The 27,979-nt window shown below is 65.3% G+C and overlaps 4 protein-coding genes across 7 annotated transcripts; 2 read left to right on the forward strand and 2 right to left on the reverse strand.

Annotated features, from left to right (window-relative positions):
• Window positions 1-1,785: 1,785 nt before the first annotated feature.
• On the forward strand, window positions 1,786-14,547 carry VWA5B2 (von Willebrand factor A domain containing 5B2). 2 transcript variants are annotated; one of them, XM_069792558.1, is made up of 22 exons: window positions 1,786-2,504; window positions 5,984-6,139; window positions 6,568-6,729; window positions 7,039-7,264; window positions 7,370-7,524; window positions 7,994-8,125; window positions 8,247-8,371; window positions 8,502-8,678; window positions 8,761-8,871; window positions 8,996-9,198; window positions 9,500-9,614; window positions 9,698-9,883; window positions 9,986-10,136; window positions 10,212-10,501; window positions 11,645-11,870; window positions 11,956-12,300; window positions 12,388-12,525; window positions 12,603-12,722; window positions 12,966-13,043; window positions 13,227-13,296; window positions 13,479-13,587; window positions 13,902-14,547. In XM_069792558.1, exons 2-22 carry the CDS (start codon window positions 6,001-6,003, stop codon window positions 14,508-14,510), a joined length of 3,867 nt encoding a protein of 1,288 aa, XP_069648659.1. In that variant the 5' UTR covers window positions 1,786-2,504; window positions 5,984-6,000; the 3' UTR covers window positions 14,511-14,547. The 2 variants fall into 2 exon arrangements, with proteins under 2 accessions (XP_069648659.1, XP_069648660.1); XM_069792559.1 differs by having other exon boundaries at window positions 7,039-7,252.
• A 375-nt stretch (window positions 14,548-14,922) lies between these two features.
• On the reverse strand, window positions 14,923-19,267 carry ALG3 (ALG3 alpha-1,3- mannosyltransferase). Of its 3 annotated transcripts, none has more exons than XM_069792562.1 (8): window positions 19,243-19,267; window positions 17,451-17,550; window positions 17,197-17,344; window positions 16,849-17,009; window positions 16,596-16,716; window positions 16,069-16,274; window positions 15,419-15,844; window positions 14,923-15,313 (listed from the first exon to the last, which is right to left on the reverse strand). In XM_069792562.1, exons 1-8 carry the CDS (start codon window positions 19,250-19,252, stop codon window positions 15,124-15,126), a joined length of 1,362 nt encoding a protein of 453 aa, XP_069648663.1. In that variant the 5' UTR covers window positions 19,253-19,267; the 3' UTR covers window positions 14,923-15,123. The 3 variants fall into 3 exon arrangements, with proteins under 3 accessions (XP_069648663.1, XP_069648662.1, XP_069648661.1); XM_069792561.1 differs by lacking the exon at window positions 19,243-19,267 and adding an exon at window positions 17,934-18,142; XM_069792560.1 differs by lacking the exons at window positions 17,451-17,550; window positions 19,243-19,267 and adding an exon at window positions 17,934-18,265.
• EEF1AKMT4 (EEF1A lysine methyltransferase 4) lies at window positions 18,264-23,726 on the forward strand. The gene is made up of 3 exons (XM_069792564.1): window positions 18,264-18,435; window positions 19,357-19,640; window positions 22,204-23,726. The coding sequence occupies exons 1-3, from the start codon at window positions 18,264-18,266 to the stop codon at window positions 22,504-22,506; spliced, it is 759 nt and encodes a 252-aa protein (XP_069648665.1). The 3' UTR covers window positions 22,507-23,726.
• Window positions 23,628-27,945, reverse strand: CAMK2N2 (calcium/calmodulin dependent protein kinase II inhibitor 2). Its single transcript, XM_069792565.1, has 2 exons — window positions 27,678-27,945; window positions 23,628-25,026 (listed from the first exon to the last, which is right to left on the reverse strand). Exons 1-2 carry the CDS (start codon window positions 27,844-27,846, stop codon window positions 24,956-24,958), a joined length of 240 nt encoding a protein of 79 aa, XP_069648666.1. The 5' UTR covers window positions 27,847-27,945; the 3' UTR covers window positions 23,628-24,955.
• Between the last annotated feature and the right edge of the window lie 34 nt (window positions 27,946-27,979).

Below are 27,979 nucleotides of genomic sequence, written 5' to 3' on the forward strand. Positions count from 1 at the left end.
CTGCAGGCAGAGCCTCAGCTGGGTCTGAGGAGCCGCAGCTGTGAGGAGCGCGGTCACTCCCAGCCTGACACCGCCTGGTATCTCCTCAGGCTTTGGGTTGTTTCCTCCCGTAGCACTAAATTCTCAGGGCTTATCAGTGACTCGGGATCTGAGAGCATCTGTAAGAGCTTTGTGGTCCATGGTCCCTCCAGCCAGCCCTATCTCTGGGTGATAGTTCAGCTCAATAAACCCAGGACAAGGTACAGGTGATTTGGGGATAAATACCCAGATCATGACCCATCTTTTGGGTAGTATAACAGCTGCTGCTGAGGGCTGCGTGGGATTGCTAGGGTGCTGAATGGAGCTGTTGGGCTGAGCTGGGCCTGCATTTGCAGGGTTTAACGCATGCCTTAGCTCAGTGCTCTGCTGAAAAGCAATGCCGACCTCTCTGGGGGTCTATTTGTGGCTGCGACGAGCTGCTGTAAGGAAGCTGTGACAGTGCAGAGCGGGGACACGCATGCCTGTCGTCTGACGCTGGTGTGAGCGCTGTACGGAGTGGGATGGAGCCCATCTACATCTCCCCGACGCTGTGGGCTGGCCCAGCTCTGTCACCCTGGCTGGTGGCACCGACCCAGCACTCGCATTTGGATGCTTTTCTTTGCCTCAGCTTGGCCTAGAAACAATATCTCAGAGAAAAATCAAAGCTTGCTGGTTTTTTTTTCTGGGGCTAGAGCGGCTGCGGCACTTGCCGAGATGATGGGAGCGGGAGCCCCGCGCGTGCCGCAGGCTGCGTGGATGTGCTGCGGTGCACGCTGTGCCTCCAGCAGCTCGCAGAACTGGCGTCTCTCATGGGGGGTGGTAATATATGGGTTAACATCCTTCTTCTTCGGTCATAAATGACAGGGAAGGAGAGCAGCTGCACACTTTAGCTCTCCACTCTCCCTGTGCCGCACAAGGAGGGGAAGTGGCATGCCGTGGGGCATCTCGCATGGGGAGAGGGAATGGCTAAGCGTCCTCTTGCAAGCACCCCAGGGATGCACAGAGTGCCTCTCTGCCAGATAATTGTATTGGCTGAAGTGCAGGGTAAGGGGTCGGGAGGGGGTACCGTGCCCAGTGCTACTGCGTGCGGCAAAGGGTGTCGTCCGCCGAGATTTTCTTCCTTTGCTCCTGCTGTCACCTGTGAAACCTCTGCCGAGGAGACGAAGCCATAGCGGTGCGTGGGTCAGCTTAGAGGTGAGATCCGGTGGGGAGATGCTGCTCTGCCAGGCCTCCTCGCTCTGATGCTGCTCCAAAATCACCTGCCGAGGACTGGGGACGGCTCACCCCACCAGCATTGCCTGCTCGTTCTGCCCCAGTTTGTGCCGGTGCGGCTGGGCTGGCTCCGGGTTTGGTGTGGCTGTGACGGTGGGTTTTGCGGTGCACGGGAGGGTGGTGGCTCCCCTCTGCATGCTCTATAAAAAGAGCCGTGGCAGCACAGCCCTATCTATAGCACAGTGAGGGAGCTGCCTGGGAGAGATAGGGCAGGAATTAGCCCCAAATCTGATGGTTTTCTCCGGTCCCGCTTGGGAATGCTGGGCTGGTGGTGGCGGCTAAGGGATTCCCAGTGCACCCTGGGCTGTGAGATCTCCCTGCCAGGAGACGTGTCCTGGCTTTGCTGGGATTTCCTGACTGTCTGCACCCTCCCCAAGGGGGCATGTTGTCACACTTGTCACCCAAAGGCTGGGCTGTCCCCAGATCCCCCTTCTTTCCTGCTCTTTGGGGCTGGGATTTCACTGCAGCATGTGGAGGCTGATGAGGACAGCCCCGGTGGGACCCCAGGGCATCTGGGTTTGGGGTGGATGCTCAGCATCTGCCTGTGCCTGGTCTTCTTGTGGCAGTCTCAGGGCAGCTGAGACCTTTCCTAGCAAAGCTGGTTGTGACACTTGTGGCCCATGGTATTTGTACTGGAGAGTCCAGCCAGCTGATGGGGGTTTGTGTTTTGCCCTGTGCTTTGTCTGGGGGAGACACGGGGTGGCTACATGTCCCAGGCAGGCTAACCCTGTGTTTGTGGGTGCCACAGCATCACCCTGGGGTCTCACCAGCACCCAAGCTTGGCTGGACATTGCCACGCTGTGGGTGCAGAGCAGCCCACAGCAGTGGACTCTGCTCTTGGTCAGTGCCTGTCACCCTCTGGGGGTGTTGGCCGTCCCCTGAGACCCCCAGCACCACCCATGAGAGCATCCTCCAGCCCTCCCTGGGGCGGCAGTACCAGGGAGTGTGTCTCTTTAATGAGGCTGGGCTTGGAGCAGCTCTGCTGCTGGCACAGGGAGCGAGGGATGGAGCGAGGGCGGTGAAGGAGCCAGTGCCAGAGAGGGAGCCTGCAGCAGGGAGAGGCGGGGAAGGACCGCTCATCCCCCCTGGGTACCGCAGCCCCCCAGCCAGAGGGGCAGGGAAACCCACCCCCAGGGCAGAGGGCTCTGCGGAGGGCAGGGACCCAGTGGGTGCTGAGCAGAGCCTGCAGCCCCTGTGTCATCCTCCTCCTCCAGGTAAGGGCTGGGGCGGGGGGGGGGGGTCTGGGACCACCATGACCCTGGACCCTGTGGGTATATTGCAATTCCTGGGTGCTCCAGGGTCGCACAGCCGCTGTCGGGGCAGCCCTGGATCGCAGGAGGGGTGAGAGGTGGGAGATGAGGCAGCAGGGCCACAAAAGTGCTGAAATCACCATCCGGCATGGACCTGACAGGGCTGGCGCTAATAACTGCTGGAAACGTGCCCCAGGGTATCAGCAACCAGTCCCTGGCCCGTGCCACAAATGTCCCGTGGCTGGAGGAGCGGTGGGACCCTTCTGCAGGGCCACCCCGCTGGGATATGCCTGTGTCGGGGGAAATCCAGGGGGCTGGGGCATTGTTTTTTTAGGGGTGCCTGTGTTAGGGTGCATCAAGGGCAAGCAACTCCTGTTCCCTGACACAGGGCTGGGGTTTTCCAGGGGTTTTAGTGGCTCTGGGGAGGCGAGAGCAGCAGCACAGCTCCTAGACACGGTGGTCCTGGATGCGGTGCATGTGCCGGGTTGTGTGTGCATGCATGCACGCGTGTGTGTGTGTGTGTGCATGCAGTGCACTCTGCTCTCTGTTTTGACTTCCCAGCAGACAAAGCAGCAGTGTCAGCCAGGGGACAGCACCGCAGGCTAGAGGCTCGGGACAGGGACAGCCCTTCACCCCATCCCCTTTGCCTGCAGCTGCTGGGGAAATCCCTTTCCCCTCCGCTCCTCCTCTTTGGGCTCTCTGCAAAACGGCGTGCCCCGTGGGTGCTGGGCAGCAGCACTGTCACCTCCTGCCCCTGTGGCCTCCTCCCTGCTCCAGGAGTTGGGACAGATCTTGCTCTCCTGCCCTTGTGCCCTGTCCCAGTAGAGCGATGCAGGGATGTTCCACAGGGAGGGGAGGCAAGGGAAGCAGGAGGGGCAGCCATGCCTCCTCGCCCCAGGCGCTGCCACAGAGGCTTGGCCTCCTCTCCTTCCATCCTTCCCTTGTACCAGCCTGTGCATCTATCACCAGTGGAAATTTCCGCTGGTTTTGCCTGTGCCGGGGCTGGTCTCATCCTTCCCCGGGACCGTGCTGCAGCCCGGCGCGGGCGGCTGTTGCTGCAGCAGGTGAAACTCTGACAACTTCGCAGGCAGCTAAAGAGGGTTTGCTGGGCTCAGGCGCCTGGCTTCTTGCAGCAGCCTCGCTAGAAAACTCAACCTGCCCACGGGCGAGAAGAGAAACGTTAAGTTATTCTGACCTAGAGAAGAGTTAGCTCCTTCTTCTTGCCTTCACTGAGGGCTTTTTGCCGCCGGCATGCTGAGCCGCCCCCAGCCCCGCTCCTGCTGTGGCCTCCTCTGTATCGGGGATGCTGCTGGTTAAACCAGCTCCTGCAGGCAGCAGGTGGCAAGGGAGGAAGAGGAGGGGGCTGCGAAGGCACTGGCAACCATGATGGGGAGGGGGAGGGAGCCAGGGACCTGTCAGTGAAGCCACACCAGCACCTGGGGACAACTTGCTGCCCCATGGGAAGAGGATGAGGAGGCTGGGGTGAGTACCATCGGGTCTGGTTTTATTCATTACCTCAGGGCTTAGAGCAGCCAGCACGAAGCGTGGCAGGGCCAGATGGGGCCTGTTTACTCTGCGAGGGTGAATGTAAAGAGAAGTGATAAAAAGCAGCCGGGACCGCTTCTCCAATAAGTCCCTGGTAAACAAGCCGGCAGTGCCCTGGCCAACGGGTGGCACGGCAAATAGCAGTGCGTTGCTGTGCATTAAGCTGGGTGCCTTGGGAACAAATGGAAGGGCTTTGGGATGAAATCTGTCCTTAATGGCTCGGTGCGGCTGACCTAGGGGAGTCCCAGTCCCTGGAGCCCAGCTGGGTGCTGTGGTCGGGGCAGGACCCGGCTGATGGTGTTCCCAGCTGTGGCACGATCGGTGTGGAGGAAAAGCAGGCTGTGCAGGGAGCCTGTGCCACCTTGTGTGCTGGGAGAGCAGTCTGGGGGGCTCAGCAGTGCACGCAGCATCCTGCACACAGGGTAGAGGATTGGCAATGGCAGGGGGTGGTTGTGTGGCCAGGACCTGCCAGAATAACCCTACAATGCTAATTGAGCAAGTAAACAGCTCCCTCTGACTTAATGGATTTATATTCCTGAGATGCAACCACGTTGCTAATGCACTTCTGCACTTCTCAGTGGCTCTCTGCCGTGGACTCAGTCCTGGCACTGCCTCCGAGGATGTAGCCCTGCTCTGCTTTCAAGGATGCTCTGGGAGAGGCACCCTGTGACCGCATGCCGAGAGCACCCCGAGCCTCCTGTTACCGATGTTTGTACGAACCGTTCCCGGGATGAAGGCCACCAGAGTGGGGGGGACCAGATGGTTCACTTGTACCTGGCCTTGTCCTTGCCCCGGGCACGTTGCATGCTGGAGCACACGGTGTGATGAGGGGACATCACTGCTGTTGGGGCGCAGGTGCTTGAGGGGAGAAAGGGGATACAGTGTGGAGGTGCAGACCCACTCCTGGAGCAGGACCCATGCACACTATCCATGGAGAGGCAGGGCTAAAGCTGACCCGAATATTCTACATGAATATTTGATGGCACAGGGTGGGGTGATTTTAGAGAGATGCCTTGGCTCCGGGAAATCATTTGGGATGCTGCTCCCAGATGGTTTTCCCAAGGGGAAGAAGAGTGTGGAGTGGGTTTGTGCCCTGGCTGGAAGGCAGCCCCAGCCGCCTGTCTTCCCACAGCCCCTGCTGAAGGGTGGGATGCTGGACACATCTGTCTCTGGGCAGAGCATTACTTGCCTGGAGGCAGAGAGCATCATCCCCTGAGCCCGGGCTCCCCCCTTGCAGTGCCTTCCCCTCTGTGCCACTCCTCAGTGCAACGCTGACCTTGTTGTTAATTATTAAACCCCCAGCAAACACTGCTCACTGTTTTGTCCTAGTTACGCTGTGGGCTTCTCGCCCTTCTTTTTTTTTTTTTTTTTTAATAACAACAAATTACCCTGGTAACCTCTGTGGGTGGATGGAGATGGGAGCAGCAGATGCTCCTCTCCCAGCCGGTGCGGGAGACAGTCCGGGAAGGCTCTGGAGCCATTGAGCTGCTGTGGGGTGGCTGAGAAACAGGCTGCATGTGGCTGCCCGTCATCCGTCCTGTCTAGGAGTCCCTGCTTGTCTGCCAGGGCTTGGGGCTTGCATGTAACTGCTGCTGCCCATGGGAGAAGGCGTTCCACTGCCCAACAGCCAGGTTTATTTACCTGTGGGGTGGAAGAGCTCTCTGTGGGCTCCTGTGGCTCCAGACCTTGTTTGCAGGTGGGCTGGGGTCCAAGCAGAGACTGAGGTCCAGGTCCATGTGTTTTGTGGATGCTGCAGAGCAGCATCTGCAGGACAGGGAGAGCTAGGGACCTGCTCTCCCCTTGCAGGCTGGGCAGATGGAAGCAGCTTGCGTGCACAAGCCCCCTCCTGGCAGACCCTGTCCCCCAGCACCCAGTGCCTGCCTCCCCTCTGCCCGCAGGTGCCTGCTGAGGGACCATGCCGGGCCTGTACGCCCTCTCCTCCTGGGAAGCTCTGCCCCTGAAGAGCTCCAGGGTGAAGGCTTGTGCCAACGGGTACTCCCTGAGCATCACCGCTCACCTCGTGTACACCAACCCCCACGAGGAGCCCGTGGAAGGTAAGGAGGAGCTATCGGGGCTGGCAGGGACCCAGGCTGCCTGCACGGCCCCCTAAAAGCACCTGTGCTGGAGGGCATCCTGTCTCCAGCCCGCCAGCGTCCTGGCCCCCAAACCTTGCTCAGTTTGGGGAGCAAAGGCAGAGGCCAGCGGTGATGTGGGCACCGCCGACACGCAGCATAGCCCTGCGGGCAGGAGAAGAGTGAGGCCAAGCAAAAACATTCCCATTGCTGAGGAAGAGGGGGATTTCATCCTCCCTGCCCTCCTCTAGGCTAGTGAGGCTCTGGGTCCTTCCTACACGTTGCCCCATTCCTGTGCATCTAAATTGCCCTGCGAGTCAGACGGGCTCTTTGCAGTGCTGCCATGGGCTATACCATGCCATGGCTGTGTCTGTGCCGGGATCTGCCTCGGGGCTCTCTCCCACTTGCAGGCATCTTCATCTACCCGCTGGAGGAGTCGGAGGTGGTGGCCGGCTTCGAGGCAGCGGCGGGCAGCCGGCGGGTGACGTTCCAGGTCCAGAACCGGCACCGGGCGCAGGACTGCTGCCTCCAGTGCGGCCCCAGCCCTGGCCGGCCGCGCCGCTGTGCCGGCGGTAAGCGCGGTGGCGTGGGTGACCCTGTTGGGTCCTCCTGGCTGGGACTCTCAGAATGAGCAGGGATGAAGCATGGGGGCGTACGAGGGGCTGAGAGCACCCACCCTGGTGCCTTGGGGGGGGGGTTGGGGCTGGAGATCTCAGCCTCCTCTTTCCCCTCCCTCCACCTCTCCTAGGGTTTTACCCACCTTTTGCATGGCCCTCATTACACCTGTGCTCTGCTGTCCCTTTGGAGAGTAATTAGTGCAATTAACACCTCCCCAACCTCACATGCCCCACTGACCCTCCCACCATCCCTCCCCTGCCCAGGCCACCTCGTCCTGGATGAAGATGCGGAGCGCTCCACCTTCGTCATCGTCACAGGCGTGCTGTGCCCAGCGGAGAGCCTGGCCGTCACCCTGAGCACAGCGCAGGAGCTGGCCACGCTGCCGGATGGGGCCCTGCGTCTCCTCGTCCCCCCCGTCCTCATGCCCTGCATCCCCACCGTCCCCGAGAGCGAGCCGGCAAGCTTGTGTGACGACAGGTTGGCCCTATGGTGATTTTCATGGCTTCCTCAGTCTCCGCCATCCCGGGGGGGGGATGCTGATGCTGGGCGAGTGGGGAGGGGGGGCGGGAGCCATCACCGCCTCTCCCCTTGCAGCCCCACCAGCTGTTTTGGGGGGCCGGGTGCCCGGAGCCAGCCATCCCCCGCAGCGCCTGTGGAGAGCATGGACGTCTTTCGGGGACGACCCTGCAACCCTTTTCCTTACGAGTTTGCCTTCGAGCTGCTGGTGAAGGGCCCCTGCTTGCTGGCAGGTAGGGGGGTGGCTTGAGCGGCGTTGGTTGGTTGGGCAAAACATCCCCAAAACGTTGGAAATGTCCCCCCAGGACCCCCAGGGTGTCCCCATGATCCCTCTATGCTTCTAGGAGGATGCGAGCCCCCTTCCCTGGCCATCCTCTTGCACTCCCTCCACACAAAGAAGCCCTTTTCCCATTGCAACCCCAGGGCTGGGACCCCCCAAAGTCCCCTGTATGTGGCTTTGGGCAGGTCTGGGTCAGCAGCCTCCTTCCCCGGGGAGACGCGATGGAGAGGACGCATGGGCGAGAAGGGGATGTGGGTTGGTGGGGACACGCTCCTGGCTACTGGCCCAGTTAATCCCATTAGAGCTGGCAGGCAGCGGCCACCACCACGGTGCCAGGTCCTGCACAAGCATGGAGCCCAGCATGTGGGGGCTGAGGCGGGGGGGGTGCGAGGGGCTGCCCCGCTGCCTCCTCCTCCCTGCAGGGCTGGAGAGCCCGTCCCATGCCCTGCGAGCCGACGCCGACCCCTGGGCCAGCTCTGCCACCACCACCTGCGTCACCCTGGCCGAGCCCCACCGCTACGACAGGGACCTGGAGATCATCCTTTACCCCTGCGGTGAGGGGGGATGGTGCCCTTGGTGGGTTTGGGGGAGATGGGGCATTGCCCCAAAAGCATCCAGAGCATCCCCCAGTCCCCTGCGGCACGGGGTGGCTCCGAACCCTGCTGTGCCCCCCAGAACCCCACCACCCCCACCTGGTGATGGAGGATGGCACCATGACGTACCCCGAGTACGAGGCCCACGTCCGGAGCCGCCGGGATTACATGCGGATCGCCAGGAAGGACGGCAGTGGCGAGAGACAGGTGACAGGGCACAGCCACCACCGGCTCAGCGGGGAGGAGGAGGAAGGGGGGAGGTGGTGGGATGTGGGTGAGGAAGACCTCAGTGCCAGCCAGCGGGTGCAAGAAAGCCCCCGGCCCGCTGGGCTCGCAGGTGGCTTTTGTGCAGAAGCGTTTCCACAAAGACATCTTCCCCAACCCCGTGCTGATGCTGAACTTCTGCCCGGCGGCGGAGGGTGTCCCCGGGGACCTACAGAGCGTCACCCGCGAGGTCCTCTTCCTTGTCGACCGCAGCAGCACCATGAGCGGCCCCGACCTTGACAAGATGAAGGTGAGGCACGGCTGCGGGGCCAGGGATGCTCCCTGGGTGGCCGGTCCTTAGCAGCCCTCCCCGGTCCCCGCTGTCACCCCAGGAGGCTTTGCTGGTGGCCCTGAAGAGCCTCCCGTCGGGGACGCTGCTCAACATCGCTGGCTTCGGCGCCGACATCAAGCCACTCTTCCCATCCAGCCGCCTCTGCAGCAACGTGAGTGCCGCCGGGCAAAGCCCCCCACCAGCCCCTCTCCGTCCCCGCTCCTGTGGCTCCCCAGCTTGGGGTCGGGGCCGGCGAGCCAGGGGACCGCTGCAAAGCCGGCTCTCCATGCGGGCAGGAGACGCTGCGGCGTGCCTGCGAGTACCTCGGCGGGCTGCGGGCAGATGCAGGCAGCACCAACCTGCTGGCAGCCCTGGGCTGGGCACTGGCACAGCCTCTCCACCAGGGCTACCCCCGCCAGCTCTTCCTCTTCACCGACACAGCGGCAGGCAACACGGGCAGGATCCTCCGGCTGGTGCGCAGGCAGGCCAGCACCGTCAGGTATGGCACCGGCACCGTGGCAGGTTCACGGTGCTCTCCATGTCCCCTGGGCTGTTCCCACTGATTTCTCCTGCAGCCCCAAATCTCGCCTCCACCAGCCCTGAGAGTGTCATTCACCCATAACATCCCCCAACCCCACTGGCTCGGCTTCCCTCGGGGTGCCCCAACCTGGCATGCAGCTGGGGCAGCATCTCTGTCTATCAAACACGCTCACCCATCCCTGCCGCAGGGCTCACCAGTGGGCTGCCCAGCCCCTGGCACTGGCCCAGCCATGGCTTTTCATCGCCTGGCTCTCCTGCAGGTGCTTCAGCTTTGGCATGGGCCCGCGGGCATGCCGGCGGCTGCTGAAAGGCATGGCCAAGGTGAGCCGGGGCCGCGCCGAGTTCTTGAGCCCGGCCGAGAGGCTGCAGCCCAAGGTAATGCCCGGGCAGAGATGGGGGGACGCAGGGAGCACAGGGGCCACCACCGTGTCTGACAGTGGTTCCCCTCCCCACCCCAGCTGATCAAGTCCCTGAAGAAGGCGATCGAGCCGGCCATCAGCGACATCACCATCGACTGGTACGTCCCTGACAGCATGGAGGCTCTGCTCTCACCCACCGAGCTCCCGGCCCTCTACCCCGGCGACCGCCTTGTCAGCTACTGCGTCCTCTACAGCATCGCCCGCTTCCGCGACAGGCGCCCGCCGGTATGACCAGTACCGCCCTGACATGGGGACGATGGCGTGTGCCCGGTGCCACCAGCTTGTCCCCGTGCCGGGGGGCTGACAGCAGTGCCCTCTCTCTGCCAGGGCTGGGAAGGGGCTCGCCGGGGCTCAGCCTTCCCCTTCCAGGAGGAGGTGCCCAGTCCCGGGGAGAGCCGCCAGCCGCCCCGGAGCACCCCAGGATCCAGGGATGCCTCCCTGGAGCACTCCGCTGAGGGCACTGAGACATCAGAGCGGAGTGAGTGGGGCCGGAGCTGGGGCGGGGGGCAGGCGTGGGAGCTGTGGGCTGACGGGGTGTGCGCTCGCCGGGCAGGTGCGGATCCCATTTCGGGGGGAGACATCTGGAAGCGAATTTACCAGCCCTCCTACATCCAGGAGCAGTACGTCCTGACGCACTGCTCCGTCAGCACCGACCGCAGCCGAGGGCTGCTCTCCCGCAGCTCCACCAGCAGCGAGTCCACCGGCTCCCGGGACGCGGCCCCCGAGGGCAGCTCCTCGGCCCCTGGCACCGATGCCACCTCGCAGCAGGGCCAGAAGAGCCTGTCCCTCTGCGAATCCTCCACCAAGTCTGCCCCGCTGCCCTCCACTCGGGCTGGCACCAAGGTAAGGATGCCAATGGCGTGCCAGGGCTCACGCGTGGGGAGGATGCTGCCGGCTTTGCTAGGGTCTTGCTGCCGTGTTGTGCCCAGACATGTGGGCACTGGGCTGGAAACTGGGGCACTGTAGCCTGGATTTTAAGCAAGGATCAGCCATGGGTGCTGCAAGGAGAGTCCTCGGGTGGTTTTGCCCTACTGGAATGGGACAGCTGGGGACCAAGCAGCTGGTCCCTCAGCTTCCTGGGCCAGTAGGCAGCTGGGTGGCTAACAAACAACCTAGCCAGCTCAGATCCTCATTGATGCTGCAGAAATCAAGTGAAAATAGCTGGGCAGGCATCTGGTAATGAACCTGCCAAGCTGGAGAGGAGGGGGTGGGCTGGTTAAGCTCCTGCCTGGCTCCCTTCAGCCCTTGGCCAACGCCACCTGACGCTTTGTTAGCGATGGGCTGCATTCCTGCTGCTTCATATCTGGGTTTAAAACCCAGCCAGGTTGCTGGGATGGGGAGAAGCAGCTCCCTAGTGACGATGGCCCCGAGGCCGGCTGAGGCCAGCTGTCACCCAGCTCTGGGACACGCTCCTTCCTGGTGGCACGGGTTAGGTAACCTGCTCCTGCCGCACAAGAGCACAGCTGGTGGCTTTTACTGCCGAAATGTCAAGCGTAAGTGATTTCCCCGCAGTGTAAATGATCCCCCCCGGGCTCCCCGCTGCCGGGGTGAGAGGCGGCGCAGGTGCCGCTGCCCTGCCGTAGCTTTTAGGTGAAGCATCTCAGTGCGGGGACATGACTGTGCGCTGGAGACTGCATCCCACTGTAGCATCATCCAGCCTGAGCAACTGAGCTAAGGCCCCCCTCCCTGCCCACACAAAAATCCCTGCCAACTCCTCCTGCCTCGGCGTCAGCCTGAGTCAGCCCCCAGGGATGTTTGCAAACTCCTGTCTCCGTGCCGTCGGTCCTTCCCACGTGTATTACAATCCTGGCGAGCATCTCCTGTCGCCCTGGGAGGCTGCCTGCAGAGCGGCAGGGCTGGGCGTCAGCCAGCAGCTTCGGCCAACAGCCGGCCGGGGCCACAGGTGCCCCATCACAGCTTGGCGCAGTCTGGGCTCTGTGCCGGAGCCTTTGCCGGGCTCGCCGTCAGCCTCCCGCCCCGCCGCAGGTGACGGTGGCCCTGAGCATGGAGGAGCTGGCGCGGCGGAAGAAGGTGCTGGCACGCGCCGCCCTGGCCAGCCGCAGCTTTTCCTCGCCGCACGGAGAGCTGGATGCCCACCGGCTCTGCCAGGCCCTGGAGAAGGTGTCGCAGAAGAGGAACCAGTCCCTGGAGGGGCGGCTGGATGAGCTGGGACCCCGGGCACAGCGGCTGCAACCCAGCGCGGTGGAGTCAAGTGTGTGCTGGCTCCGGGGGACGAGGGTGGTGGGGACAGAGCTGGGTAGCCCGCCTTCCTGAGCCCACATCTTGCCGTTGCCCAGATAACCTCCTCTCGCCCACCAACCTGGACTGGGACATGCTGGTGGAGCCCTCCTACCTCTTCAGCGCCTCGCCAGTACCCGAGCCGAGGGAGCCCAGCCTGGGTGATGCCAGCCTGCCCCTGCGCTGCCAGGTGGTGATCCATGCGCTGCGAGCCGGCAAGCCGGTGTCCTGGGAAGTGACAGCCTCGCTGGAGTCGCTGCTGCAGCCCCAGGAGGGGCCAGGCAGGGAGGACCCTCCGCGGCAGGCGGGCAAGGCTTGGGACAAGCCGCTGCACCGCTTGGCAGCACACTCCGTCATCCGGGATAACGAGAACGCGGCGCAGAGGGAAGCCGAGCTGGAGCAGGGTGGGTACCGGTGCACGTGTGTGTCCCCCAAACTCCAGCGCAGCCCTGGCATCCCCCCACCTCTAACAACCACCTCACTCCGGGCAGGTTTCGCCCGCCGGTTTCGCCTGAAAGCCGTGCAAACCAGCAAAGCCTGCAACGTGCCTTGTCTCTACACCCACCTGGTGCCTGTGGATGGTGCCACACAGGCAGCCCTGCCCGCAGCCCCTGAGGTGTGGGGCACAGGTACAGCTGGGGGGCCTGGCATGCTGGGGAGGGGGCAGCAAGTGGACAGAGGGCTGAGGTGGCACCGTCCCTTGCAGCTGGCTCGGCCAGTCGGCCACGAGCCGCCACGGCAGGGAGCTGGCACCACAGGAGCTCCTTGGCAGGTCTGGGCCAGCAGCGGGATGCGGAGGAGCAGGATGAGGCCCCCATCGCTGCAGGTACCAATCCAGGCCCTTACATTAGCCTACGCTCCCCAGGGACCTGCCTGAGCACTGGCATCCCTGGGGACCCTCAGCTTGCAGCTGTGTGGGGCTGGTCCCGGCTGGAGTGCTGTGGATGCCCGAGAAGAGGCATCTGCCCCACAGTGCGGGGGGACATGGGGAGGCAGCGTAACAGCCCCTGGCAGGAGCTGCAGGCTGTGAGGGTCCCAAGAGGGCCCTCAAGGCATTGCTCCTTTGCAGAGCGAGATGAGACCCCTGGGTCTCCAGCCAGCATCTCGTCCCCTACCTACGGCTGGGAAAAGCAGAACTGCTCGAATGGTGCGTCCAGGGTGGAGGGGCCCAAGGGCTGGATGGTGGGGGACTGGGGGGTGCCCCTGGCATCTGCTGCAGCCACATCTGCCCTTGGCACAGGGGCTGAACCTCCCTCACAGGTGCTGGGGAGCGGGACACACCTCTGGGTGCATTATGGCCCCCACCATGCTCAGCTCTCCCCCCTTGCAGGGCCTCCAACCAGCCCCTCCACCACCTCCACGGGCTCCCAGAAATCCACAGAGAGCATCGCTGGCTCCAGGTGAGGCTGCAGGGTAGGGGGATGCAAGGGCCCAAAAAACGGCATGTTGTAGGGAGAGGGGGACAGTCCCCTGCCAGCTCCTTTGGCGTAAGGGTGGGGGTTTGGTGCTTCAGTCCCTTCCCCCCTTTGGGAATTGCATGTGTGTCGTCCCCCCCCCATCAACAGACCTGTTTCCCCCCCAGGTTTAGCCTGAGCAGGCGCAGGGGGCCCAGCCTGGCGCTGCGCCCGCAGTGCCTCAGCCCAGAAAGCGAGCACTCCAGCAACCACGCCAGCCATGACTACCTCCCGCTGGTAAGGACCCCGTCACCATCCCACCTGGAGCGGGGGGCCAAGCAGGCACCTTCCCTGCTGGGTTGCAGCTGAGCCACCCAGGTGATACCAGGCAGCACCCAGTTGAGGATACAAACCCGGTGGGTGCCTGCTCTGCCCTGCTGCATCCTTGAGTGGCCCTGGTGGCCTTTGCTGGCTTTCGCGGGGGGGGGGGGGGGGGGGTGGATGGACAGTCCCTGTGCCTCAGGGACACTCCTGCAGCCCCCACCACTGGGTGCTGCGGTGGGTCTGTGCTCCTGCTTGGCCACCCCCAGTTGCCTGCCCCACCGTTGCAGGTGCAGCTGCAGCAAGCCCAGGGGCCGTTCCAGCTCACCGAGAGCTTCTCCGAAGTGGTGCAGATCCCCCTGGACCGCCTGCGCCGGGCCTCCCCCTACGCCTCCCACCGAGCCAGCCTCAGCCCCACATCGCCGGGGGCCAGGAGCAGCCCCGAGGCAGGGCCCGGCGGCGAGGAGGGCGAGGAGCCCGCCGCAGCCCCACAGCCCGGCTCGCCCCCGTCCCGGAGCACTTGCTCCGAGGTGCCCAGTGCAGCCGTGTGGGTGCAGGCGGACAGCGGGCACGGCTCCGAGTCAGACACCGGCCCCCACTCAGCCGCCCCCTCCGAGGCTGGCGTGAGCTGGCAGGACGTGGGGCCGGAGGACCTGGAGAGTGCCAGCTGGGCCACGGCGGTGGCCTTGGCATGGCTGGAGCATCGCTGCGCCGGCTTCTTCGAGGAGTGGGAGCTGGTGGCGGCCAAGGCGGATGCATGGCTGCAGGCGCAGCAGCTGCCCGAGGGGGTGGACGTGGGCTGCCTCAAAGGGGCGGCCAGGCACTTATTCCTGCTGCTGCGTCACTGGGACGAGAACATCAAGCTGAACATGCTGTGCTACAACCCCAACAATGTCTGACGGCCACCGGCAGGGCCAATAAAGATGCCTGGCTCCACGCTGCCTGCACAGGCGTCTCTGTTATGGGCAGGGAGCTGTTGGCCCCATTCAGACCACACTGAGGCTCCTGCGGGAGGGGTCGCCCCCTTCCCACCCATCTCCCGTGGGAGGGTGGGAGGGAGCAGACACGGGACTAGGAAAAGCCATGCTGGAGGGATCCCTGGGCTGCATCAAGGTGATTCAAACCTTGAGGCAAAGCGGTTTTGCTGATCCTGTGTCAACTCATGCCAGAGGCTGCTTCCCTGCCCCAGGCAGCACTCTCCCAGGGCTGGGAAGGGAGCTCCCATGGCCCCGGCGGCTGCTCTGCCTCCCCACAGATGGGGCAGGCCAAGGCATGGCTGTCCCGACACTGTCATAGCACGAGGACGCTGCAGCCGGGGAAGGGCACACAAAGAAGCCCCCTTTATTGGGGAAGTCCTGCCTGTCGGGGGTCCCCACGCTGCCCCCTTTGCACAGTTCCAGGGCTCACAGCCCTCCTGGGATGGCTGGGGGCAGCCTGAGAGCCAGGTGGGGAAAGAGCAGGCAGAAGGGGCAGTCCCAGAGGCCAGTTCCCATCATCTGGCAAGCCACACTCTCACTGGGCTTTCTTGGAGATGGCTGCGGGCCTCCTGCTCAGCGGGGGGGTGTGTGGTGCTGGCGGGGGAGCCGTGCCATACCACAGCTGGAGCAGGACGAGTCCGTGGCAGATGTGGAGGGAGAGGGAGCTGCAGACTGTGGAGGGGTAGGTGTTCCAGCAGAGCTCGATCACGCCCAGCAGCAGCACCCTGCAGGGGCAATGCTGGGGGTCAGCAAGGTGGGGACATACACCAGCCCCCCTCGCTCCCAGACCTCCCAGCAGGTGGGTTTTCCCCCTCCCCAGCAGCACGTACTTGGGCATGTGGGCGAGCTTGGTGGTAGGGGTGCACCATAGTAAGTAGGGCAGCGTGTGGAAATACCAGACGTAGAACTGGTAGTGCAGGGAGCGGCTGCAGCAGATGCCCAAGAAGTTGGAGGAGAAGAGGACGAAGACAATCTGTGCGCTGGCATTAAGGGGACAAACGCAGGAGGCTAGAGGTGCGATCCCACAACAGCTTCCCAACCGTACAGCACAGCTCCTTCCCCCTGGACAGGTTGCTTCTGACAGCACCGCAGGACCAGGAACCTGCAAATGCTGAGCCCAAGGTCTGCCCTGCCCTGCCTTCTCCCCACCTCCTTGCTGCCCATCCTGCCAAAGGATATTGTTAACGGTCAAGGGAGGGGAGGCGTGTTTCCTTTCAGCAGGATCCTTCAGTAGAGTCAGGATGCTCTCTTTGGACCTGAGGGGGAAGCACAAACATCAATAGCAGCTGCTGAAAGTCTTTCCCACCCTGACCTTCCCCTGTGAGCCACGATCCCTGGGCAGCACACTCCCCAAAACAGAACAGTAACTCCCCCTGACTCCTGCCTGCAACCCTAGAACCCCATTGTGGGGGCAGGGGAGTCACGGACCCACCATGGGGGCTGACAGGGACCAGCACCCGTGGGGAACCCCGGGTCTCACCTGTGCCATCGGTGCAGTGCAAAGAGCCCCAGGCCGGCCAGGTGAGCCAGGAGCAGCATGGCGTGGAAAGCCCGATTCTGGAAAACCTCTTCTGGGAGGAAGCGCCAGTTCACCGTCCATTTGAACTGGAACTGGCGGCCGAGGTCGAAGGAGCGAGTCAGGTACCCCACGGGGTTCACCAGCAGGAAAGGCAGCCCCAGAACTATCTGCCAGAGACACGCCAGCACCCTTACAGCAGCCGTAAGCCAGGTCTCCATCACCCTCGCCACCTCCCGAGAACCCCAGCACCGTGTGGGGCAACAGGGACAGTCAGCCAAAGATGGGAGCCCCATAAATTAGATTATTCATCAACCTCCAGCTTGCTGTGTGGGGCCACCTCAGGTGCTGGTGCCACTGTATATCCACCCAGAGGTCTCCAGCCCCCAGGACAGCCAGGCAGGATGCTGGAATGCAGGCAGAGCAGCCCAGTACCCGCTGCTAGTGGGGCTGCCAGCCTTGCCCTGTAGCCGATGTGAGCAGGGACCCACCTGGAGCAGGGCACAGATGCAGAGCTTGGGGATACAGCCCAGGAGACCAAACCGTTGGAGGAGGAGGAAGAGAAGTCCAGGTGCGAAGAGCAGGATGTTCATCTTCACAGACACAGCCAGGCTGAGCGGGAAGCTGTGTTACCGCTGTGGCCCCCGCTACGGGTGCCCAGGCAGCCTCCTCCCTGTGGCCGAGCTCGCTCACACATGCAGCATGCCGCGGAGAGCAGCCCCTGCCCTGCTCCCAGACCCTCACCTGAAGAGGAGGCAGCCCCAGGACCAGCGCTCCTCCAGGAAGAGGTTGATGGCGAGGAAGAGGATGGCCATGGCAACGGGGTCGTTAAAGAGCCGCAGGACAAAGATGGAGTGGATGCGGTAGGAGGCGCAGCACATGAAGAAGAAAACATACGGGGGGACCTTGCATCGAACAGAGAGACACGAGGGCAGTCAGCAGCCTGTCCCGGACCCCCCGCTGCAGCTGAGCCCTTCCAAACCTCAGCCCCCCAACCCTGACCTCCTGCCCAGCCCTTTTCCCTGGGGTGAGGACCAGGCAGAGCAGGAGAGGCCCCGAGGCGGCCGGTGAGATCCCCTGGCTCCAGGCTACCTTGTTTGTTCGGCAGTAGATGCGGAAGACGAGGAGGAGGTTGAGGAGGTAGAGGCCGGCGAAGAGGTACTGCGCCAGGCGGATGTCGGTGCCACGGCCCGTGGCGTAGTACAGGCCCAGGAAGATGTAGACGAAGCCGGCGGGGTAGCTGTGGAGAGATGGCAGTGAGGCGCCAGGCCCTGCTGCTCCTCTGGGCCCCCCCCGCACCCCGGGAGCCCCCAGTCGCAGGGAGCTCGGCCATCCCCATCACTCACACCAGCGGCCCGGTGTCACCCTTCAGCTGGGTGTAGTCGAGGGTCCCGTTGGCAAACCCCTCCACCTCCTCCATGTAGGCCTTCCAGTCGATCTCGGTGTCTGTGGGGACGGCCGGGGGTCAGATGTGGCGGGGGGGGGGGGGCATTGCGTGGAGGGCTCCCCCACCTCCAGACCCCCCCGACCCTGCCCTGCACCCCCCTGCCTCGCAGGGGGGAGACTCCCGTCCCCCACGGCCCCATCCAGGCCCCCCAGCCGTCCCCCCCCCCCCGATGCCCGGGGGTTGCTGTCACCCACGCGGGCCGGGGGCAGCCCTGTCACTGTGCCAGCGGGACCACCTCCCCCCCACTGCTCCAGGGGGAGACCCCAGAGCTGCCCAGCCCGCGGACGAGCTGTCACTGCCCGGAGGACACCCCCCCCACCCCGGGCCGGCTCCGCCACCCTCCCCCCCCCGGCTCCGGGCCAGGCCGGGCCCCGGCACTCACAGGGGACCCTGCGGATGACCCAGAGGTTGACGCCGCCCTCGGCCAGGCAGAGGCAGGCGGCCACCAGCGGGGTGTAGCTGGGCTCCAGCAACGCCGCCCGCCGCTCCCGCCAGACCCGCCGCAGCGCCGCCGCCGCCGTCGCCCCCCGCCCGGCCGCCATGGCCGCTCACGCCGTTCCGGCTCCGTTCCGGCTCCGTTCCGCGTTTCCGGCCGGAGGGCTTAGAGCGGTGGAACCGCCGAGACCGGAAGCCGCACGTGGGGGCGGGGGGGGAGGGGGGGGAGCGGGCGGCACGTGGCGCCCGGTGCTCTCCCCGCCCCGCCCCGCCCAGCATGGAGCGGCGGCGCGCGCCCGCCGCCAACCGCCGCTACCGGCAGCGCCGCTTCTGGGACGCGCTGTACCGGCAGGAGGGCGCCGAGCCCCGGGAGTGGCTGGGGGGGCTGTCCCGGTTCCTCCCGGAGCTGGAGGCCGAGCTGCGCCCCGGTGACCGTATCCTCGTCCTCGGTACGTGCGCGGTGGAGGGCGGGCGGGGCTAAAGGTCCCGCCGGTGGATGCGTTGGGACCGGCCGCGAGAGGGCGGTGCGGTACCGGGCCGGTACCGGGCCGGGGCGGGGGGGGGCGGCAGCGCCCGGCCCGGTGGGGGCGGCCCCGTTCCCGGGGGTGCGGGCAGGCGGCGGCCGCTGTAACCGGCCGGTAATCCCACCTGCGGGCTGATCTGCCGCCGGCCCGGCAGGTTCACCCACCTCCTCCCCCCCCCCGCCAGCGCCGGGCAGGCGGGATTAGGCGGGTGTAATCACCGATCCTGTTAGCGGATCAGCTGCCGCCAGCTGCGCTTAATAGCCCCCAAATCCGCCCCCCCCCCCCCGCGCCGGGATCCCCGCGGGGAGCGGCGGAGAGGAGGGGGCTTCTGCCCGCGCCCGCCACACCGGGGGCCCGTGTCCCGCTGGGGCCGGCCTGGCACCGACCGGGCAGGGTGCTGGTCCCCTGATGCAGCCGTCCCTCTGTCTGTCCCTCTGTCCGTCCATCCCCGTTAAGTCCCCCCCCCCACTGCCCGCTACCCTAATTTGCCACTGCCCCCCACCCCACGGCAAGCTCTTGGGGGGCACGGTCAGGGGAAGGACTGGGGACCCCCCCCCGCCCCTTCCCTGCCTCCAGCATCCCCGGGGCTGGGAGGGGGGTGACCTGGCGTACGGGGGCTCCCCTCAACCCCAAGACCCAAAGCACCCACCTTGCAGCAAGGGGGTCATTAAGAATTAGCCCAGCGCTCGCTAATTAGCGGCAAGGCAATGACCTCCTCCCTCTCCGGCTTACCCCAGCCCATCCGCTCCCTTCCCCGGGTCGGAGCGGGGCACCGACAGGGTTGAGGTGCAGGCGGCCACCGCCGCGGGCACCCCCGAACCCTGGCTTTGCCGTGCCCCCTCGCAGGCTGCGGCAACAGCGCCCTGAGCCACGACCTGCACGAGCTGGGCTACACCGACGTCACCAGCATCGACTTCTCTCCCGCCTGCATCGCGGCCATGCGCGCCCGCTACGCCCGCTGCCCCGGCCTGCGCTGGGCCGTCATGGACATCCGCGCCCTCGCCTTCCCCGACGCCGCCTTCGACGTGGTGCTGGAGAAGGGCACCCTCGACGTCCTGATGGTGGACGAGACCGACCCGTGGGACGTCTCGCCCCAGGCCGCCGCCGCGATGCACCGGGTGCTGGCAGAGGTATGAGGGTGGGAGGGGGCGTGGGGGTGGACCCCATCCCCATTCAGGTTCAGATTGTCCCCTCGCCACCCTGCTTCCCTGGGGATGCCCCAGCCGCTGCCTCTGCCCCCCCGCCCCGAGCCAGTGCTACTGTCTCTGCTACCCTGCAAAGGGGCACCTGGGGGGCTCCCGGCACCCCTGGGGGGTGGGAGACCCCCCCCTCTCCAACCCCATCACCTTCTCCCCAGGGAGGTGAGTGCAGCAGGGGATGTATCCCTGGGGGCCCTGGGTCCCACTGGGGGGCTGGGTGACTCCCCTCTTTATTTACACCCTAAATACAAAAAGGTGGCAGTAAAAATGGGCCCCATCCTGGCATGAGTGGCCGTAGAAGCACCCAAGGGTGCCCAGAGGGGACCTGGGGGGGACATGCCAAGGTGGCCCTGCCCACCCAGGGCAAGGTGATGACCGCAGGGCAGTGACAGTCTCTCACCCCCCCCCCTCAACCCCAGCTTCGATCTCATTAGCCGGGGTCCCCATCGGTCCAGGGTTGCCATAGCAACCCCCGTCAGCATCGACTGGGCCCTGGCGTTGCCACGGGGACGGGCGATGCCTCCGGCCCCGATTAATTGGCGGTGTTGGAGGCAGGGACCGGATTGAACCTGCCCCGGTGCGGGGGTGCAGGTCCTGGCAGCCTCCCGCACCCCGTGGGAATAACTGCGAGGATAATTAATTGCTGCGCCTGCCCAGCACCCTTGGGTGCGGACACGGGGTGCTGGGAGGGTGCTTGTGGCTATTGCCCCCCCCCCATCCTCTTTTGCCCCCCCCGAGCTTTGCCCTGCTGAGCCGGGGAGGGAGCGGGACCCCGGGCGCTGTGGGCAGCGGGGCTGTCCTCGCCATCCGGGCCCTGCCCTGCCCTGCCAGCACTGCTGCCTGTCCTTGTCATTTGGCCAAACGACGAGGATTTAGTTCTTTTTTTCCCTTTTTTTTTTTTTTTTCCTTTCCCCTTTTTAATCCCCTGCTCAATCCCTGCCCTCCCCCAGCATTGCTGGGCACCGGCCTCCGCCCGCAGCCGGTCCCCGCTGTCCTCGTCCCCGGGGGGATTCGCTGGGCGTTCCCACCCACTTGCCGCTTTGCCGGTCCCTTTGCAGGGATCTGGCCGTGGCTGGCACCCCTCTTCTCACCCCCACCCCCCCCTTTTCGGGGGGGGGGGCTGGGGTTTTCACAGCCTCTATCTTGCTTTCCCTGGAGAGGGGACGTAAGGACCCAAAAATCCGTCCTACCTATGGGGATGCCCCAGGGACACCCCTGTCCCAGCGATCCGGGGGCAATGGAGCAGGGGGATTGCTGGAGCAGGGAGCAGCCCCCCTCACCCCCCCCCCCAGTGCCGGCTGACGGATGGGAAGGTTTCCTGCACCCGTCTCTAAGCAACGGCCGTTAGTGCTCTATTAACAAGGATGGGATGCGGGATGCCTGGCTCAGCTCCAGCCGGAGATCCCTGCCTGCCCCCGGCCCCGGGGACCCCCGTGCCTGTCAGTTGGGAAGCTGCGGGGTCTTTCCAGGACGGATGCAGGAGGGATGCTGAGCTGAGTGCCTAGGGGGGGGATGCAGGGACCTGCCTTCCCCTTTTCCTGGCCAAAACCACGAAGGTTTGGTTGAAAAGCCACCGCCGCAGTAAAGGGGGGGGAGACCACACAGGCCGCCTGTCCCCTCTCCATCTCTGGCCCCAGCCAGCGCTGAGCCGTGGAGCTTCCCAGCAGGATTAAACCAGAGCTCGGGAAACCCCCTCCCCCCACCCCGCCTTGGCCCCCAGCCCTCTCCCCTGCCGCAGTGGCTCTCTGCCCTTGCCGGGTGGGGGGGGGTCTGGGGGTGTCCCTGCCTGGGGCAGGGTGCTGGCAGGGGTGCGATGGGGGGGTGGCTGGGGGGGCTGGCCACCCACCCACGCGCCCGCCCCGGGCACTGCCTTTGCATGCCGAGCACGCGAGCGCTGGCCGTAAAAGCCTTTTGACATTGGATAAAGCCAAGCAAGAAAATTGATGTTCTTTTCCATCCTGTTAGCGGGGGCTTAGTTCCAGCGGGGAGAAAATGGTGATTAAAAGGGTTGAGTCCTCTCCCATCCAAACGGTGCCCCCCCCCCCACCTCAGATGCTGGGTGTTGGTGGGGGGGGTGGCACTGGGTGTCCCAGGGAGGGGTGGGTGGGATGGGGGTCCCGCACTGCTCTGGGGGGTCCCTGTGCCCGAGAGGGTGAAGCTTTTCCCTGCACCGGTGTTGGGTCTTTGTGCTGTCTGCTGTGGATGGGGGTGAAGAGTTTTGGGGCGCAGGGAGAGGTGGTGCGTGGGGACCCCAGTTCCTCATTGCCACCAGGCTGCAGGTGGTCTGGGGATGTCAGAGCCGGGATGGGTGTCTCTGTGGGGGTGGGGGAGCAAGGTTAGGACAGGAGATTTGGGGGTGCGATGGGAGAGGCTGGGGCGGGGGGAATCTTTGGCAGATGGTGGGGGGGGTTCCCCGGGGATGGGGCCGTCCCTGCCAGAGGGGCTGAACCTCACAGTGTCCCCCCACCCCGTCCCGGGGGTTCTCCCGCCGCAGGTGAGCCGGGTGCTGCGCCCAGGGGGCTGCTTCATCTCCATCACCTTCGCCCAGCCCCACTTCCGCAAGCCCCACTACGCCCAGGAGGCCTTCGGCTGGTCCCTGCGCCACGCCGCCTGCGGGGACGGGGACGCCGGCGCCTTCCACTATTTCCTCTACGTCATGCGCAAGGGGCAGCCCTTGGACCCCCCCGACCTGGCCCTGGGGCGCCGACTGCACCAGCCCCCCCCACCCCCCGCTCCGCCACCACCCCTCGCCCCCTCGGACGACGACGAGGACTATCTCCTTGCCATCCAGCTGTGACCCGGGGGGGGGGGCCTTCCCTGGCCTCCCCCCACCCAATAAAGCCTTCAGCTGCTCCATCCTTGTGGGTGGGGGACGGGGAACCGGTGTGTGTGTCCCCCCAAGCTGCCCAGTGATGTGAGTAACGGGAGACAAGGCGGGGGGAGGCTGGGTCTCCTCCCTGGGGGGCAGCGGGATGCTCCAGAGATCGGGCGATGCTGTGCCCCCTCCCAGCCCTTCCCTCACCCAGCTGGAGAGCAGCCAGGGCTCCGGGCTTTGTGGCCGATAATGAAACCAAATCGGGCTTAATTCCACCCATCCATCTTGCGGGGAGCGGCTCCCTGCCCCCCCCCCCCCCCCCCCAGCCACCAGCACAGGCAGCGGGCAGCTGGGCTGAGGGCAGAATGGGGGGTGCTGGCACTGGGTGTAGGCGGCAGGATAGAGGGTGCCTGCTGCCCCCCCCCCCCATCCTGCACCAGGACCCCTGGACCAGTCGCCTCGGCCGTGGGGGTGTGCAAGGGCACCGTGTCCTTGTCACCCCCCAGCCCCGGCCGGGCAGCGGGGGTTCCGGGCTGGGACGTGCCAGCGCGGGGCTGGGGGCACCGTGGGGCGTGTGTGTGGGCAGGGTGGCACGTCTGCCCCTGCCCCCCCCATCCCCGCTCCTGGCTGCGGTGCCGACCCCGGTGTGCCGCACACGGCTGGCCCGTGTCTGTCCGTGTCTGGGGCCAGCGGCGCAGTGACACGCGTGTGCCAGGGGCTGGTGACAGGCGTGCCACCGTGTGCTGCCGGGGCTGCCCGCGCATGGGTGCCGGCATGGTGAATGCATGGATGTTACCGGGGGTGACCCCAGGGGCTGTTTGGGCACCAACCCCCCGCCCCCCCAGGGTGGGTGACACCGGGGGACGCAGAGGGGACCCCTCCTCGGAGGGACGGCGGTAACGTACCAAAGAGGCACGAGCTGCTGGGCTGCTATTTCTGGCAAAAGGCGTAAGTGGGTCAGCCGGTGGCTCCCCCCGCACCGGGAGGCAGCGAAGGACTCTGGGGTCAGCCCCCCCACCCCCGCCATGCTACCCCATCCCGCAGGCACCCCAGAAACCATCCGGTGCCCGGGAAGGACAGAAAGGAGCAGGCGGCTGCCGGCCTCGCCTCGGTACATGAATGTATTTTATTCATTGCATTTTGTTCACCAGTACAGTGAAAAATGGCATTTAAATTTACAATGGATCATTCGTAGAACATCATGACACAAGTATTTTTTTTTCTTTTTTTTTTGTGTTTTTTTTCTCGGTTTTGTTTTTTGTTTGGTATTTTTTTGTTGGGTTTTTTTTTTTTTGCGTCGTCTCCATAAATGCCACTCGTAGGTTATTGAAAAAGATGACGAGTTTCTCATGCACATCAGACCCCCCCGAGAAGCTTCTTAAAAAATAAAATTAAATTAAAGTACAAAATTAAAAACAACGACTCAGGCCGGTCCCTGCCCTCCCCGTTCCCCCCCTCCCCGGTCCCGCCACCCTCGAGCGAGGGGCAGCGCCGGGACCCCCTGGCACCCGCAGCCGGCCCCGGTGGGCTCTGCCCCGGTGCTGCCGGGAGGGGACTGCGGTGGCCGATGGTGCTGCCAAACCCTCCGGCCGGTCCCGCTGCCAGCGGGAGGGGGGGGTCGGGCCGGGGGTCCCCACTCCCCTCCCTGCGCCTTTGGCTTTCCTCGCACTCCCTCCATCACCGTCACCCCCCCCTTTTATTTTTCCCCCCTCGGTTTTTTCTTCTTTTTTTGTCTTTTTTTTTCTTATGGAAAAAAATATGAACCATTTTTTTTTTGTTTGTTTGTTTGTTTTCCCGATGCGGTTACTTCGACATCTCAACGTCAGCAGATCGTTTTTAACAAAGATTCGGATATAAAAATACAAATATGAGGAGTTTTCTGTTTAAAAAGAAGCGTGCCGGAGTGGTGGGGCTGACCCTCGGCCCCAGGACCGGGCGCCCCGGGCCACCAAGCTCATGCAAAAAACGATGGAGCAAAAAATGTCTCTGGACAGCAGCGCTCCCCCCGCTCGTGGGGCCGGATCCCCCCCCCGGGGATCCGGGGCGGGGGGGGGGGCAACACCCCCCCACCCCACCCCACCAAGGAGGATGCAGGGGACGCGCCGCGGAGCTGGGGGGGTGGGGGGGGGGGCTGGACACCCCCCCCGGGGAAAGGCGGGGGGGGGTGTCTTTGCCCAGGGTGGGGGGGCTCGGCGGGTTGTCCCCCCCTCCGGGGAAGGCGGAGGGGTAAAGTGCATGGCTCGGGGGGGTGGGGGGTGGCCGCAGAGCCCCCCCCACCTCCCCCCCGGGCCGGAGCGGGGGGGGTGAGGGGGTGGGGGGGTGGCGGGCAGGGGCATGGCCTCCCCCTCCTCGTCGGCGTTCCAGCCAGCATGCAGGGCCGGGCGGGCTGGGAGCAGGGCTCGGCCTGCGGGTCCTGGCGGCGGGTCCCGGCTTACACCCCCGGCGGCGACTTCTCCGTCATGCCCTTGAGCACCTCGTCTATCCGGTCATCCTCGATCACCACTGCGGGGACAGGCGGGGGGCGCGTGGGCGAGGGGACGGGCGACCAGCCTCTGCCCCCCCCCCATCCCCGGCTTTCACCCCACTCACCACCCCGGGAGGGCTCCTGATGTGCCCCCCCCACCCCACCCCAGATGCTAGGGAGAAGGGGTTCAGGTGGGTGCGATGGGGATTGGGGGGGGGGAATCTCCCCCCCCCCCCCCCCCCAAGCTCGGCTTGGGTTGGGGTAGCAACCCCCCTGCAGCCAGCCGGCCGCCTCTGGATGGGTGGTTTGGGAAGGGGGGGCAGGAATAGACCAGGAAGGACCCCCACCCCCCCCTCGTCTCTGCGGCAGGCGCTGATGAGAGCAACAGGACTGGAATGGGTAATGACCCAGCGGGGGGGGGCACCGCCAGCTCGGCAGGGGTGGCAGCCAGACCCCTGTCAGCAGCACCCGCTGCGCAGGACACCCCCCCACCCCGCATCGGCATCACGGTCGGGGGAGCCGGACAGCCCCTTGTCAGCATGGCGGGCTTGCACAGACCCCCACCATCGGCATCACCCTTCAGACAGCCCCCCCTCAGCATCACTCGCTGGGCAGTCCCGTTCCCCCCCCCCCCGTATCAGCATCACCAGTGGAAGGCTGGACAGACCCCTAACGGCATCATCATCAGGGGGCTACACAGGACTCCCCCATCAACATCACCGGCTGGGCAGATCCCCCCCTGTCACCATCACCCGCAGGGGTAGAGGACAGACACCCCCCCAACATCACTACCAGGGTGGTCAGCAACCCCCCCATCACCACTCTGGGGCTGGATTGGCCAGACTCCCCCCCCCCCCCATCACCAGCATCACTGGGAAAGCAGCCAGACCCCCCCATCACCAGCGAGGGAGAACCGGCCCCCCATCACCCCTGGGGGGGGGTCTGCTAGACCCAGCCACCACCACCGCAAAGGGGGGCCGGGTGGAGCAGGCAGCGGCTCATCCCCCCTCGGGGCTGGGGTGTATTTGTGCTGGGAGGGGGCTCTGTTCTCTCCCCCCCGCCTTTTGCCCCTGCAGCTCAAGGAGTGGTGTTTGCCTATGGACATCCCCCAAGCAGGTGGGGTGGGGGCTGCAGGGAAGGCAGGGGCTATTCTCAGGGGTCTCCAAGGCATCAGGGAGGATCAATGGTGACAGATCAGGCGGTGGGGGGGATGGGGGGGCATTTATTTGGGTCCTGATGGAAGCAGGGGAGCTGCTGATGGGGGTCTTTGCAGCAGGCATTAAAGCGGGGGGGGGGGCACACACAGAGGTTCATGGAGTCCTGGGGGGACAGTAAACCAGGGGGGTGTGGGGGGGAGTTTGTTGATCAGCATCGCCAGCGGCTGCTGATGGGGGTCTCTGCGGCAGGCAGAAATGTGGAGGGAGAGAGGTTTATGGGGCTGGGGGGAGCTGTTCCTGGTGATGCTGGGGGGGGGAGCTTGTTTATAGGAAATGAGGGGAGGCAGTCTGAGGGGATGTGGGGACAGTCCCAGGGGTCCTGAGGAACAGTTCCGGGGGGTCCTGGAGACACTCGCGGAGGTGCCGGGGGGCAGCCCCAGGGATGCTTGGGGGTAGTCCCAGGGGCAGTCCCAGGGATGCTGCAGGGTAGTCCCGGGGGGAGCCCCAGGCTGCCGGGGGTGTGGGGCAGCGCTGGGGGGACAGCGCTGGCGTCTGGAGCTGAGGATGGGGGGGCCTGCGGTTTTGGGGCAGTGCCGGGTGCCAGTCACAGTGCTGGGGGTCCCAGGAATGCTGGGGGACAGTGCCAAGCACGATGTAGGGCAGAGCTGGAGATTCTGGGGATGCTGGGGACAGTGCTGGGGGGGCAGTGCCAGGGATACTGGCGGGGGGCAGTGCTGGGAATGCTGTGGGGCAGTGCCAGGGGTGCCAGGGGTGCCAGGGGACAGTGCTGGGGATGCAAGGCAGGGCTGGGAGTCGCAGGGATGCTGTGGGGCAGAGCTGGGGATGTAAGAGCCAGTGCCGGGGATGCTGTGGGGCAGAGCTGGGGATGTAAGAGCCAGTGCCGGGGATGCTGTGGGGCAGAGCTGGGGATGTAAGAGCCAGTGCCGGGGATGCCGTGGGGCAGAGCTGGGGATGTAAGAGCCAGTGCCGGGGATGCTGTGGGGCAGAGCTGCAGGTGCATCATCAGAGCCGGGAGTCCCGGGGACGCTGTGGGGCACTGCCGAGGATGCTGCAGGGCAGATCCAAGGGATGCCATGGGGCAGAGCCGGGAACGTAAGGACAGATCCGGGGGTGCCGGGGATGCTGTGGGGCGATGCCGGGGGTGCCAGGGATGTGCTGGCCAGTGCCGGGGACGCCAGGGATGCAAGGGCAGAACCGAGGATCCCGGGGATGCTGTGGGGCGACACCGGGGACGCGAGGGCCAGCGCCGGGGATGCCGGGGGGCAGCGCCGGGGCCGCTGCGGGGCAGATCGGGGGGTTCCGGGGCAGAGCCGGGGATGCAAGGACGGCTCCGGGGGTCCCGGGGATGCCGTGGGGCAGCGCCGGGGAGGCAAGAGCCAGCCTCAGGGATGCCGGGGATGCTGCAGGGCAGATGCGGGGCGGGGGAGGGTGGTCCCGGGGATGCCGTGGGGCAGCGCCGGGGATGCCGTGGGGCCGAGGCGGGGGTCAGGGGGGGGGGTGTCGGGCGGTACCTCTCTTGGCGCGGCCGATCTGTCCCAGCTTGGGGGGCCGCTTGCCCTGGTTGCCCCCGAAGAAGGCGTTGGTGTCCTGCAGGCGGCAGCTGAAGGGCAGCTCCCCCGCCTCGGGCTCGGCGCCGTAGCGGCCCACCTTGTCCTCGCCGTAGGGCAGCACCTGCGACATGGCGGGGCCGAGCGGGCCGAGCCGCGCCGCGCCGAGCCGGGAGCCGGTCTGCGGCGGCGGCGGCGGCGGCGGGGAGGAAACCCGGGCGGAAGGATGAAGTCATGCATCCGGGGGGAGCGGGGACCCCCCCGGC

Source organism: Haliaeetus albicilla, chromosome 9 (genome assembly GCF_947461875.1).
Source record: "Haliaeetus albicilla chromosome 9, bHalAlb1.1, whole genome shotgun sequence".
Taxonomy (NCBI): Eukaryota; Metazoa; Chordata; class Aves; order Accipitriformes; family Accipitridae; genus Haliaeetus; species Haliaeetus albicilla.